Source organism: Dipodomys ordii, unplaced genomic scaffold (genome assembly GCF_000151885.1).
Source record: "Dipodomys ordii isolate 6190 unplaced genomic scaffold, Dord_2.0 Scaffold98, whole genome shotgun sequence".
Taxonomy (NCBI): domain Eukaryota; kingdom Metazoa; phylum Chordata; class Mammalia; order Rodentia; family Heteromyidae; genus Dipodomys; species Dipodomys ordii.
Window position 1 is genome coordinate 8,429,505 of NW_012267314.1, and position 14,879 is coordinate 8,444,383.

The 14,879-nt window shown below is 38.1% G+C and overlaps 1 protein-coding gene across 1 annotated transcript in view; it reads right to left on the bottom strand.

The window, feature by feature from the left end:
• Nucleotides 1-14,879, bottom strand: part of Utrn (utrophin) — a 425,608-nt gene that overhangs the window by 116,329 nt on the left and 294,400 nt on the right. Inside the window, exon 51 of the mRNA XM_013026944.1 lies at nucleotides 8,802-8,958. Coding sequence (XP_012882398.1) covers nucleotides 8,802-8,958 — 157 coding nt within the window. The remainder of the gene's footprint in view (nucleotides 1-8,801; nucleotides 8,959-14,879) is intronic.

The window sequence follows — 14,879 nt, forward strand, 5'->3', positions numbered from 1 at the left end:
TTCTCCACCATGAGCTGTCTCCTCCCACATCTGAAAACGGTAGAGCCAACCAGTTACAGGCTGAAACTTCTGAACCATGAGGTAATGAACATTTCTCTTCCCTTCAAGTTGATTACCTTAAGTATTCTGTGGAAGTAAATGAAAGCGGAACCGTCTGCTCACCCTCCAGTAGCAGGAAAAACGGAGGTTACTTCATTTAACTCTTCTAAGGGATACATTGTTTATTTATGGAGAGATGAATAAATAAAAGTGATTTCCCAAAAGCAGAAAACTATGGCAAAAAGACAACCTTTTAGAAGCTTAGGAAAAAGATTTATATCTTTCCTTTTGCATTTATATCTTTGTCTTTTGAAAATAACTTGTTCCAGAACAGACCCGCAAAACAAAGTTCTGCGGAGGTAAAAACACTCAGGCAGATCACATCCTGAGCATGAATTTGATATATATAGAGTGAATTTCTTCAACTGATAGGCCAATAAGCCACTTTTCTCTCTAGCCTTGAACACACAATCCAAACACATCCAACCAATTCTCCTCTTCCTTCCCTTTCAAAGATTCAAGTATCTGATATCCCAAACACGGCTCTGTAAATTTCTGTACTGCCACGAGGTTTCAATGCTAACCATAAAAGGTCTACCAAAGAAAGGGGACAAAGGTGAAAGTCACAGGTTGGGGGTGGGGGAAGTAATGCTGTACAGTAATGCTGGAGGCTGAAAATTGGTTCCATCATTTGGAAAAATAGGTTGTCCGTATTCCATGGTCATTGTATGAAATGAGAATTTCACTTTTGGGGTCAAGTCTAAGCAAATGATGAGGAAAAAGCTACAGACATAAATCGCTCATTACAACATCATGATTTTGTAATATTATTCGAGCAATTTAAATATCTAACACCTGGAAAATATTTAGGTTCACTATAGTTGGGCCACACTAGGGACTATTATCTAAACTTGAAAAATGGCTGTGGTAATTACCACACAGCCATGTGAGGAAATGTGCCTGACATAATCTTAATGTGAAAAAGACAGGATAAAATGGACTCCCCAACCCTGCCACAGACCACTGAGAAGAGCAAACATGCCACAAAAGAGAAATGGAATCGAAGCCTTTGTGCTGCCCTAGTGAAAAGACGGCGACATTTTGTTCTTTATGTTACAAAAATTGCAATGTAACACTCTCATAATTAAGAATTATACTCCAAAAGCTAGCCAGACTGGTGGTGGCTCACACCTTAATCCTAGCTACTCAGAAGACTGAGATCTGAGGATCATAGTTCAAAGCCAGCCCAGGAAGGAAAAACTGTGCAACTCTTATCTCTAATTAACCACCAAAAAGCTGGAAGTGGAGTTATGGCTCAAGATGAGCACAAAAGCAGCTTAGGAACACCTCCTAGGCCCTGATTTCATCACCAAGCCTGGACTCCCCTTCCTGGTCCGACCCCCAACAACCCCCCCACCAAGAAAAAAAAAAGAATGCCTAATAAAGAACTAATTATCCTTTGAAAAAATTAGCAGGAATATTTTAATTCATTTATAATTTCTCTTTACTTTTATCTTTGAGAAAAATTTATTTCTTTTGTATAACATATTGCTTTAAAATAAGCATATACTGTGGAATAATAGCTGGTTCTAGCTGAAAAATATGTACTACCTCACATACAACTTTTTGTGGAAACAACCATAACAATATACTTTTTCAGCTATTTTCATGAGTACAATATTATTCATTTTAAGTACCATATTGTATAACAGAACACATAGTAATACTTTTAAAGAACAGCACTAAGAATTACAAAGTGTTTTTAAGAACCAACTTTTTTCTGCCCATAACCATGATCACTTTAGTGGCCTCTGTAAAGTTAAATTTTAGTTATAAGATATAATACACAACATCTTTACTGAGTAAGAGACAGAATGTTTGGAAGAATCTTAACTCATCTAGCTTGCAAAGATTTCAAATATCAGGGGCTTTGGGGGGGGGGATGTACAAACTGAGTAACAGTACAAACAGATGAAATAATAAACTATATTTTAGAAGCTATCTCAGGAATCAAGTGTTAGGCAAATCATTTTCCCATCCATAAAGATCTTTCCTATTCCCAAGATGACCAATTGAAGAAAAATTAAGACAGGAAAAAAAGGTAACTTCTCAACTGACAACAATATGTAAGTAGAATCATATTGATGAATTTTATTACATTTCAAATTTTATTACATTTCAAATTAGCTTTTGAGGAAAGATCCTTGCTTATATTTCTTTATTAAGAAATTCATCATCTCCAATGTATAGTCTACAAAATTAGGAAGAGTAAGGAAAAGGCCAGGTAGGGAAGGGATGGGTGAGATTGTTGAAAAGGGTGGTATGGGTCAAGATATAATGTATGCAAAAGCTGCTTTGTTAAATGGTGGCTCCTTTATACTACTACTGAAAGATACTTTTTAAAATCTAAAATTTTTAAAAATAAAGCAAGATTAATAAACTAAAAAGCAAGACTTAAAATTTTTTTAAAAATCCAACTATCAAGAGTAGAAACATTTTCAAGACTTTTGTTAGCGTAGGAACAAATAAAATAGGATTACTGAGAGACAGAGAAAAAAGAAGCATCCCTACCAAAGGTATACTTTGCTCAGCTCAGCATTTCACACACATTTATGAGGATATAGAGTGCCCAGCCCAGAGAGTAGAATACAAGTGAGTAGTTACATCGATGGCAAAGGCTAGCGGTAAAGAAAGAAGTGGAACAGGGCATATGAGGAAACGAGGCAGGTCAGGGGCAGCTCTGTAGAGCAGTCTGGTTATCAGGTGCCTGAGAAAGGGCAGGGAAGGCAGTGAGTCAACCAGGAGGACACCAGGAAAGGGAATTCTAGACAGGAGACACAGCAAGATGCTTGTGATTGAAAGCACAGCCAGAGACCAGGATGGCTGAAGCCAGTGCACAAGAGAAAACAGCCAGAGCTTAGAAGAGCAAGGTGTACGTGGGAGGAAGGGCACATCACGTGGGACCTTGCAGGCCAGTCTGAGGACCGTGCTGTTACTATGACACCCACGGGATTCACCACAGAGTTCTACTTATTTTAATAGAACTCTGGCTGCAGAGGTGAGAACACCAGAGAGACAGAGAGGGAGAAAGGGAGAGAGAGAGAGACAGAGAGAGAGACAGAGACAGAGAGAGGGAGACAGAGAGACAGAGAGAGACAGAGAAAGAAACAGAGAGAGACAGACAGAGAGACAGAGAAAGACAGAGTCAGAGAGACAGAGACAGAGACAGAGAGACAGAGACAGAGCATGCAGAGGCCAAAGGCAACCCATTCAGAGTCTACACTCTGAAAACAGAACCAACAACATTTTCTAATACACGGAGTAGGAGACATAGGTCTGAAGGTGATTATTTTTTATTATTCATTATTACAAAAACAACTTACATAGAATTGCTCTCAACTAAAACATGGAGCCTGAGTAGAATGAGTGTCTAGGGCCAGTCCAGGAGTTCAGTTTGGTCTAAGTAGGAAAATTGTCTCTTCGACTCCCAGATAGAGATGACACGGAAACACCCATTCTCTCTTGGGACAAGAGTCTATCTACAGCTATGCACCGCCACAGATTGGAAAGGAGCTGCAGCCTCACCTTTTAGTGCATCCCAATTTTAATTAACGTAGCTGAGAAGAGACCAAAAATTGAGAATGATGTACAAAGGGAAATCAAACCCTATGGCCTCCTGGGAGTCCAGGACAGAGAGCCAAGTTAGTTCAAGAATCAGGTAGAACCAGTAAAGGAAAGGAATGAGTACTGACCACAGACCAGAGCTTAGCCAACAAGACAAACAGGCCCAACAAGTTACAAAGGGGGACATGTAGCTGAGGGTAGGGGGTGGCAGGGCCAGCATGACTTGAGGAGACAGAAGCTGCCTGAAATAGTCTTTTAAGAGTCTTTCATTATCACAAGTGTTAGTTTTACATCTGTCAAAGGACGACATGTTCATGATACAAGCAGTTGTGTCTGTATCACTTCGCAGATCGTGGTGCGAAGGGAAACATTAAGGGCCCCTTGTTCAAATACTACCAAGAATTTCAAGACAGCCGCAGAGCATTTAAGCAAGCATAAGACCTTTGGAAGTGTGGGTGATGTGTGCGAGCAAAGAGGCCTGAGAAACTGGGCCCGCACTCACAGCTGTGACTGTGAGAAATCAGAGGCTGTATCGCTTCCAGTTTCAAAGAAACACTTCACTGTTTACTGCAGAATACATGTAGAAAAAAAGCAGTAAGTGATACAATGGTAAGGCGAATCCGCTAGAATGTAATTTACACTTTTCCCTTTCAACTTGCTTCCAAAGCTAAATCAGCAGATATAGATCTGAAGTCATTACACTTAGGATATAAAAAAAAAGGCAGAGAAGTCATTAAATTTGATAGTACTAATAAAACTACAAGAAAAAAAAGAGAAAGAAATCATCTGACTTCCCATTAGAAGGCAGACATCTTTTTTTTTTTTTTTAATTTCCCTCATAGCGCTGTAAAAGTTTTTTGGTTTGTGTTTCTAAACAGACAGTTAATATATAAATCTATTTTGGTTCCACCCCACTGACATAAAAAATAAAGCTTAAAGAACATTCTGCATGAATGATAACACTGAGACGGGAATCCTTCTAGCTTCTCACAGCAATAAAGCAGTCTTCTTGCCTGTACTCATTGAAGATATATTCACACATGACTGCCTCCTTCCATCCAGCAAATACATGCTGTACCTTCCTTTAAAAGCAAATGCTATCATCCAGCAGGCAAACAACTATATATGGTACTTTTAATTATCAGGCACTGTATTAGGCATGGGCCAGGTATGGGGAAAGGGAAATATGCAACATCTCTTGCTCTATTGCACACTCTGACACATTTGAGAATGCTCTTCAGTGATTTCTTCCTTATTGCAAGGTCTCTCAGCTCACAGAGCTTCTTGTTCTGTACAGCCTTTCATGCTTCTCTAATACAAGAGGATCCGTCTAGGCTTCCGTGTCTCTACTGGAGGGTTTTGACATCTTCCCTAGTTACTTGTGGTGAAGGATGTCCCAGATTCTAGACAACGAGCTCCACAAAAGCAAGAATCATCTAATGAACGCATGCATGCTCAGTACCTAGCAAAGCAGGTGGCAGACATCTCAAGGAAAAGGTGGTCTGCCAGTCAGGGAAACCATCTCTGGGCTAAGTGCATTGGAGAAGCAGTTCATGTGGATGGAGTTGGCTGGTGTAAACTATTCCTCACCTATCTCGCCTTGCTGTCTACTCTTTGTTTCAACCTCAAGGAGTGATGGCTAGCAGATGAGGCTCCCTCAAACTCCTTGAAATAGGGAGTTCCTGTGGCTCTTCAGAGGGAGGTGCAGCTGTACAGATCCATCTTAGTGGACAAGACCAGGAACTGACAAGCAAATGAGGAGAGGCTGGGAGGCCTAGTGAGCCCGTGCCTCACTAGCAGAAGTGCCGCTCCATGACTGCTCAGCCAGCTGTAGGCAGCTAAGAAAGAAGTCAATACAAGAGGCAAAGGCTGGGAGGGAACTTGGCAATCCATTGCTGAGAAATACGCAAAAAGACTAATGTTCCACAATACGAAACCTCCTAACACAGCAAGATCTCAAAATGACAGGTTTTCGGGTAGTCTTAGATGACTTTAACAGGAGAAAAAGCCCTGGACTCACCCCTACCACACTCCCACACACACTCACAGAGAAAGGGGCCTTCACACACAAATATGCACAACCGAAATTTAATGGTCAAGTGGTTTTTTCTTCACGGCAGTATTACAATTTATTTTAATAAGTAAATTTTGTAATTTATCTTGGCAATTCAGTGAAGACCCAAGTGTCCTGACTTTTATATAATCAGGCTTGAATATAAAATTAAATTGGGTTAAGCAAAGGACAGTATTGCCCAGAGGGAAAGGACACACATTATAGAGAAAAAAAATCATACCTGAATCATGCAATTTAATTATTCTTGCTGATTTGCTTTTTTAAAGTCAAAGAATCAAAATAACATTTCTGACCCTTTCCAACCCTTCTCCACCTCGGCCTGTACGCTCCCACAATGCTCCATGACCCTGCTTTCATTTCTCATGGCACTTATTACCATAGATATATTATGTGTTTACTTATTGCCTGTCTGTCTTTTTCCCTTGGTGTTATTCTTATTATCTTTAATATGATAATAATCTTTTAGCTGTGCAAAGGAGCTGCTATTTAATAAAGCAGTTTGGGAGTATAGTATCTGGATCACTGTCACCCCTTTTTCTCAACCATCCCTTTCCTACTCACCCCTTCCTTCACTCTTCTTACATTTGTTGGATATACATTGGATTCTTATCTGAATTTTCCCTGTCTTCTCTTCATTCACCTACCCCTTTCTCCTTGATCTTACCCATCCCTAACCAGTAACCACCTCCTGGTGCCTTTTACTACTCAGACTCTGGCAAGAACTCGGTTTATTTATTTATTTTTTGGTGTTGGTGATGAACGCAGAGCCTCAGACATGCTAAGCAAGCACTCCACCACTGTTTAACCATACCTCCAACCCCAGTGTAGACTCACTGGTGACTAGAATAATACCTAGTATACGTTAGTCACTAACAAATAAATGAACTGGCATTCTCTGCAGCATCAGTAGTTTTACCTTTATTAAAGGGTTGAAGGACAACAGTGGCATACAAGGCTCTAGGACAAACTGAAATAAAACTTAAATCCATGAATCCTCACTGGGACCGGGGGATACAAGACAGCCATGACTGAGTGCGAAGGTTGGTGTGCCTTCCCAAAATAAGGCCAAGGTTGCCAGGAGAACATAATTTCATGCCTCAAGGTTTGGGTTTTAATCAAAGCTTGTTACAGGTGCTCCGAAGCAGCTTTTATTCTGTATAGAACACTGCCATTAGAAGAGCTTTGTATGATTGTATTTCCTCACTAATACCAAAACCCACAAATGGGAATGTGAATAATTAATAGAAACAAAACTTGAGTGTCATAAATCGGGAACTTAGTCCTTCATTATTTTATATACCACCCACACAGAGACAATATCTCCCTTTTTCTTATTTTCAGAGACATTTATTATGCTCTCTTTTCAAGTAGAAAGATATAACTTAACTTGCAATTTCTAATTGTGTAGTTATAGGGTTCAGCATAAAACAAATTTAAGGAGGGTTGTATCATTCCTTATTAGAGCAATTTATTAAACAGATGAGATCTTCCTTTAGGGAAAACATGTGTTACTGTTTGCCACTTTTCAAATTGGAACAGAATTATAGTACTACACTGAAATGTATAGATTTACAATGCGAATTTATACTGCATTCAGACAGTAAGTAATACAATAAAAGAAAATAATATGCAATATATTCGGGAAAAAGTATAAAGGAATCTCATAAATTAATAGGAAATTTGTAAGAACACAACGATTGAAGAATTTGTCTTTTGATACCATTTCAACATCTGTTCGCCAAAGCATAAATATGAAGAGAGACTAGAATAACAATGTGAGTTAAAGAAAAATAAGACATAAAATTATCTTAAGTGCTACTGTCTTCATTTGCTATAAAACTTAAATCTACCCTTATTTTTTGTTGTTGTTGTTTTTGTTGGTCATGGGACTTGAACTCTGGACTTGGGCACTGTCTCTCAGCTCTTTAGCTCAAGGTTAGAGCTCTACCACTTGAGCCACAGCATCACTTCCAGTTTTCTGAGTCGTTTATTGGAAATAAGAGTCTCACAGATTTTCCTGCCCAGGCTGGCTTTGAACTGTGATCCTCAGATCTCAGCCTCCTGAGTAGCTAGGATTACAGGTGTGAGCCACTGGCACTCAGCTATTCTTATTTTTTAATCACAAGTTTTTATTTTTCTAACATTCATTTAATATAGACATGATGGTACTTTGTAGATTTTTGTACTTTGGGAGTGTTTTTGAGGAGTCTATTTTTGGTTTTGTTTTTTAATGATTCAGGGGACAAAACCCAGTTTCTCCAGCATGCTAGGCAAGGTTAGTTACATCCCAGGCTTATTTTGTAATTCAAAGTCGTTAGTTTGTAATATTTAAAATATATTTTGATATCAATCCTTTATTAAGATATGTCATTTGTAAATATTTTCTCCCATTCTTAACTTGTAAATCTTTAAGTCTCTAAGACTTCTGAAGTTAAGATTAAACTAAGTTATACTCTAAATTTTCCCAATACAATGTTAAATTTCCAAAATCTATAAGAAAGTTAGATAAATTTCATGACGTGCTAAAAGCAATATTCTCCCTCAGATACTTATATTATTTGACAAATTTTAGTGAAATGTGAAGAAACATCATAATATGAAAAAAAAGAAGCAATAAGTGAAATTTTAAGTAAATGCCCAAGTAAATGCCTGTTTCAGGTGCTGATGGCTCACAGCTGTAATCTCAACTACTGAGGAGGCTGAGATCTGAGGACTGTGGTTTGAAGCTAGCCTGGGCAGGAAATCCGGGGAGACTCTTTTATCTCCAATTCACCACCAAAATCTGGAAGTAGAGATGTGCCTCAAGTGGTAGAATGTTAGCTTTGAGCACAAAAGCTCAGTTACAGTGCCTAGGCCCAGAGTTCAAGCCCCAGGACCAGCACAAAAACAAATAAATGAATCAATCAATCAATGAATAAAATAAATGCCTAAATACTGACAGCTTATAGAGGGAGAAGGGAAGACTGCCATTGTGCTATGATCAGCCTAACTTTGGTACTTATCTAGAATTTTATTAGAAATAGTTACCAAAACTAAGGAACCGCACCAGAGATGGTCCACTTACTTTGCAATGGTCATACTGGAGCTGTAAGGCTGGAACATCCCCTCCAATAGGCATCTGTTTCTTAAGCTCTTCGTCTTTCATATTCAGCCATTTGATCAGTTCTTCTAACGACACCAGGAGCCTGTTCCATTTCTCTGCACTAGCCTCCAAATGGGCCCTGTTGAGAAAGAATGAAGATCACATTAAGAGATCTGAACCGATGATGAACCTACCTGAGATGAACCTAACCTTGTTACACAACAGTTTCCAAGGGGAATGAAAGAGACGAGGGAAGAAGATGACTCTCTCTGGGGCAAGCCTCACAGAAAACCGCTATTGACCTTACTTCCTCTGCGCTCATTCACAACCTCCCACCTGTCCTGCCGGTCGCCATCTCCATCAATCTGTGCCTCAGCTGAGTAACACCAAACCAATCAACTGTCTCACATAGGTCACGATTTCTTTTTGTGCACATCTAATCTACTTGAGCCTTTCTCTGAAAACCAGAAGCTCTTCTGTATTTAATTCAAACAAATATCCTCACAACCATTGTATCAGAGCTCCCAGACAACAGATATTCAACAGCCTTGGAAGTCTTTGTTACTTTGTAACAAAGTTCATATCCTCAGAAGAGCAAACGGAAATGTCTCATCTCCCCTTCATCTCTAGTTAGATCCTGTATTCACACAGTTATATGTAAAAGGTGAATTAAGATTGCAGTAGATTCCAAGTGGACGATATAAAATCAACTCTTCGTATTCTATATCATATTTATAAAGGCCAGATAAATAATTCACAATTACAAAATGAAGTTCAAAGCATTTTATAGTTCTCTGAGTTGTATAATTAGAAACACTCATTACCTTACTCATGTAACTGTAACCTCTCTGTACAGTATTTTCAGAATAAAAAACCTACTAAAAAATAAAAAAAAGAAACCTACTTTCTTGCATCTTCTATTGCTTCTGCTTGCTCCATGGTACTATGACTAGCCTTACTTTGCAAAAGTATGCTTTCACAAGGTCCTGACTCTGCTTGAGCTCCAGTTTTTCTTTCATCCTGTTAATTAATTTTAGGCCAAATATGTAATTAGCTTTCTCTGATAAACAATAATTTTACTTGTCACAGAGCATGGCTAAGTAATTTCCATTATTTTAATTGAAAACTCTGCACTTACAAGCCATTATCCAACAAATACCTTTAACAAAGCTTGTGCCATTTTCTTCCCATATTTTTCAATACAAAAGACAACTAGAATCAAAGGTCGTTGGTCAGCCAGGGAAGACTTAAATGTCTGTGTGCGAATCACTTATGAACCTAGCCTCACATCTTATTTAAATTTGCTACTGTGTCTTCAGCATTTGTAGCTTCATTCCTTAATATCTGAGATGCAAATTAGTTTCCTTTGAATTTCAGGTGCACAAACTTATCGAAGAGCACACAACTATCTTTCCCAATACAGTTAACACTTGAGTGCACAGGAATAATAAAGCTGATCATTGAGCCCTATGGCTTTAGTTCCCAAAGGACTACCTACAAAGATGAAGGAAATACTTTTTACAAGAGATGCTGACGTGGCTTTGAAATAACAAAGAAAAACACCGATGTGTGTGTGTTTCTCCTGCATCATTGCTTTCCCATAGTAAAAATTAAGTTCATCTGGCAGAATCTTTGGCAAATCTGTTCTGGTTATTCTCCAACAGATTACACCTCTGTGTTTAGTGGATTACTACCATATGCTCAACTAAATGCATGCTTCCGTGGGTAGCCTTCAGTCTTCCAGCTTCTTATGAATTCTTTCATCTTTCAAGATGAAAGCTTTTTCGTGGGCAGTGAGTTGAAGGCTTTGTAAGAAGAAACTTTACATTTGTGTTTGGCTTAGCTGAACTCCATCAATGTTATTATAAACATGTTGAAGCTTAAATCTCCTCAAGACCACAGACAACAGGCCATCCATCAGGTTTTCCAAATCCTTGCTTAAAACATTACTTTATCTAAGACATCACATTTATTTATAGCTGCTCAGGTTTTTTCTTTTTCTGTCTTTTTCCACAGTTGACTTTATCCTGATTTCTTAGCTGTTCCAGTTCATTCTTTAGATGCTTGATGTCTAAAAAATAATAGATCCATTCACTGGCTACATTATCCTCCTAAAACAGAATATAAAATATGAATATGCTTCCCATAACGTACCCCCTTTCAAGAAGGAATTCATTTTTACAACTAAGTTCCACACTTCTTAAGTGATTCATATTTAAAGTGCAAAAAAATTGTTACAAGATAAAGATCCATAAAAGTGATACTTCATTCAAATATAGTACCAATTAGAATGGCGGAGGGAACTACTGAGTAATTTATGTTATAAATCACCCCAAGCCCCTATCCTTTAAAGAAACCATCTCCAAAGAGTATAACAAACAACTCAAATTCAGAGGCAGCAAAGAGATGTTAGCTCTTCTTGTGTAAGGATAACACAGAAATAAGCTTGACTTTCTGATTACAAAATATAAGTACTTTTTAATTTCTGGTAAAACTCACAGATTATAAATTAGGTCATAATAAAAAAAAAGATCTTCATTAATCCAAGAGTAAAGGTGATATTAAAAGAAGACCATTCCTCCTTCCCAAGACAAGAATTAAGACCTACCAAGAAAAAAAGAGTCAAGTCTTTAGAATCCAGCCTGAATGTGCTGAACAAACACTAAAGCTATGTTCTGGGTATAGTAGCCACTAGACACATGCGACTATTTAAATCTAAATTTAGGCTCATTAAAGTGAATAAGATTGGCTACCCAGTTCATCCATTGCAATAGGCACATTTTAAGTACTCAATATGCCACACATGGCTGGTTGGTACTCTACTGATCAGAGCAGATAGAGAATGCTTCTATTACTGCAAAACTTTTTGTTGGGAAGGGCTACATCAGAGGAAATAGAATAAGAAAAGTTTCTCACATCTTTTTGAGTTTTATAATATAGTTAACAAAATTAACTATTTAAGGCTAAAAGAGATTACAATCACACTTTAAAATGTGGTATCCTTAAATGCACATAATGATGTTAATGGTTAATTTAAAAAGATGGCGTGCATTTTTAAGAGGTTCATCAAAGAAAAGGAAGAGAGAATGTTTCTTGTTTTTGTTTTGTTGTTGTTGTTGTTGTTGTTTATGCCAGCCCTGGGGCTTGAACTCAGGGTCTGGGCACTGTCTCTGAGCCAATTTGTGCTCAAGGCTAGCACTCTACCACTTGAGCCGCAGTGCCACTTCCAGCTTTTTTCTTAGTAGTTTCTTGGAGGTAAGAGTCTCATGGAATTTTCTGCCCAGGCTGGCTTCAAACCATGAGCCTCAGATCTTAGCTTCCTAAGTAGCTAGGATTACATGCATGAGCTACCAGCATCTAGCAAATTTTATCTTTGAGCTCTATTTTCATTAGATTTGACAACTTCCCTGAACTTGAAAACCATATTTTAATAAGAATCTGTATTAAAAGATCATTAAAGCTTATAGGTGAGAGCTGGGAAAGTGGCTCAGTGGTAGAGCGCTTGCCTTGCATGCCAGAGGCCCTGGGTTCGATTCCTCAGCACCACATAAGCAAAAAGAAAAAAGCCAGAAGTGGTGCTGTGGCTCAAGTGGTAGAGCGCTAGCCTTGAGCTGAAGAGCTGAGGGACAGCGCCCAGGTCCAGAGTTCAGGCCCCACAGCCGGACCCCCCCCCCAAAAAAAGCTTATAGGTGAATATTCAATTAACATTATCTTACATTCAGTAAATTTAACATAAACATTTAAGCATTAAACATAAGCATTAAAACATTAGCATATTTTCAATTCACATTTTCCCAGTGAATATAAAGTATTGTCAGTGTCTGATAATATTAATCTAGTTGAAACTTAGAAGTGTCTTCTTGTACTGATGTAAGTGAAATATACATCAGAATGTATTGTTTATTAGACTGCTAGAATATTTGGCACATTGAATTTCAATGCTTAAAATATTCCAGGGTCAGCTAAAAACACTACAAAGTAGTATTTTAGATTCCAGACAAGGTTGTTACATTGTTGCAATGACCATATGGTGAGCAAAGTAGGTACTGCCTATCAATCTTTTATAAAAGACATGGTATATAAATATTCAATGATCATCGGCAGATATCCTCTTTCCTGAAAAACTGAAGATAAATTAGGGAGAATATTCTCTGCCCATGGTAACAGCAACTTTAGCACAATTAAAACACAATCGGAAACACAAAACCTGTTAGGTGTTATATTCTCTAAGGAGCAGAATGAATGGTCTCATCCTCAAAAAACAACAAAGCCAGGATATCTGCACCCAGGGAAGTTTGGAAGCATGGAGCCTCCATAGGTTTCCTGGCCTTGCCTCAAATCTCTCTCTCCACTTTATTATTTTTTTCTAGAGAAACTCCTTTCCCTGTCATAACACCAAGTAAATGCTATTTCTGGCCAGACTGAGTATCTTGACTTCCAAACCTCCTGGCTTGGGTAACAGTCCCCTCCCTTAAGTTGTACCTCCATCCCTCTAGGGACTCTCTATACATCTTCTGAGGCTCCACTCAGGAAACCACCTCTTTTAGAAAGCCTTTGAGTATCAAAAGGACTAAGATTTACCACTCTCTCCTTTAGACTCTACCTCAACCTAATCCAGAACTGGGAGCCTCTCGGGACAAAGACCTTATCTTCTTTAGGATTAGCGGTGCCTTAATATAGAAGTAAGTTGTATTTAAGTGCTAAAGTGCCCAAATGTCCTGAATTGGGCTTTCAAGATAAATATTATTTTCATTCACTATCATATTGATTCATTACCACATTTTACTGGAACAGAAAATCTATCTTAATGATGAAGAAGTCCTCTGACTTCTAAAATTGCATTCTCCATCTTCAAAAAAATAACAAGCCCAACTGTACTTTCATGAGTTCCTTCTTGTCAGGATAGAAAAAAATATGACTAAATAGATGCAGTCAATAACTCCCCCCTCAAAAGATGAAAGATCCTCTGAGCCAACCTTGTGTATTAAAAAACCAAACTAGATCCTACACTGGGCAGTCTCTACCTGGACTAAGACTATCAAGTCATTTCATCTGGTCCTTACAACAGTTATGAAGGAATGAATATTTTATATTATGATATGTAAGGCTCAGAGTGCCTAAACAATTTGCCTAACTTTAGAAAATACATAATAGAGCCAAACAATGAAGCTCAAGATCATTTGGCTTTCAAGTTCTATATGTTTCAATGTAAGATACAAAGAACTTCTTTCCAACATGCCTCTTTTAAATTTTCACTGGACATCATGTTCTTCAGTCAGTATCCCCTAAATTTATCCCCAATTAGGGACTGTCTGCCATCTATTAAATATAATCATAAAATATGCTTGATACCCCCCCACCTGCCACACACACTCAATAGCACTAATCATTCTGTCACTCTGAATAATTTGCCAAGGTCTTTTCCTAAGGTTCATGCTATTTAATATTATTCTCTCCAAATGCAGAACCATCAACTTCCCATTTTAGTGTCCATAAGAGATATTTCATCCCATTGAATCCATCTTCCAAATGGACATAAAAACAACAACAAATTTTAAAAATCCAATGAAGTCAAGAAACTTCAATAGCAAGAGTCAAAAGAATCTAGATTTAAATTCGAACATAATCCTGTGTTACTTAACAATAGGAATACATTCTAAGAAACACACCATAGGTCACTTTTGTCAGTACGCTAACATCACTGAGTGGACTTAGGCAAACTGAGATGGCTGCAACCCACAGGGCAATATAATTTTATGGGACCACCCACCGTATGTGCAATTGGCCATTGATGGAAATAACGCTGTGCAACACCCTGACTGCATCCAATAAAGTAAGGCTTGTAAAGGTCCAAATATAGTATGTAGCAAAGGTAAATACTCAGTAAAGAGCAGGTGTTAGTGATATTACTGCTATTAGCATTATGAGGTGTACAATATGATATGAACATGTGGGAACAGTCAGGTACAAGGGGCAGAGAGCACTGGACATAATGGTGCTAGAACAATAACTTCCAAGAAAACAGTCTTTGCATTTGAACCTTTAGAGAGAATAACTCTG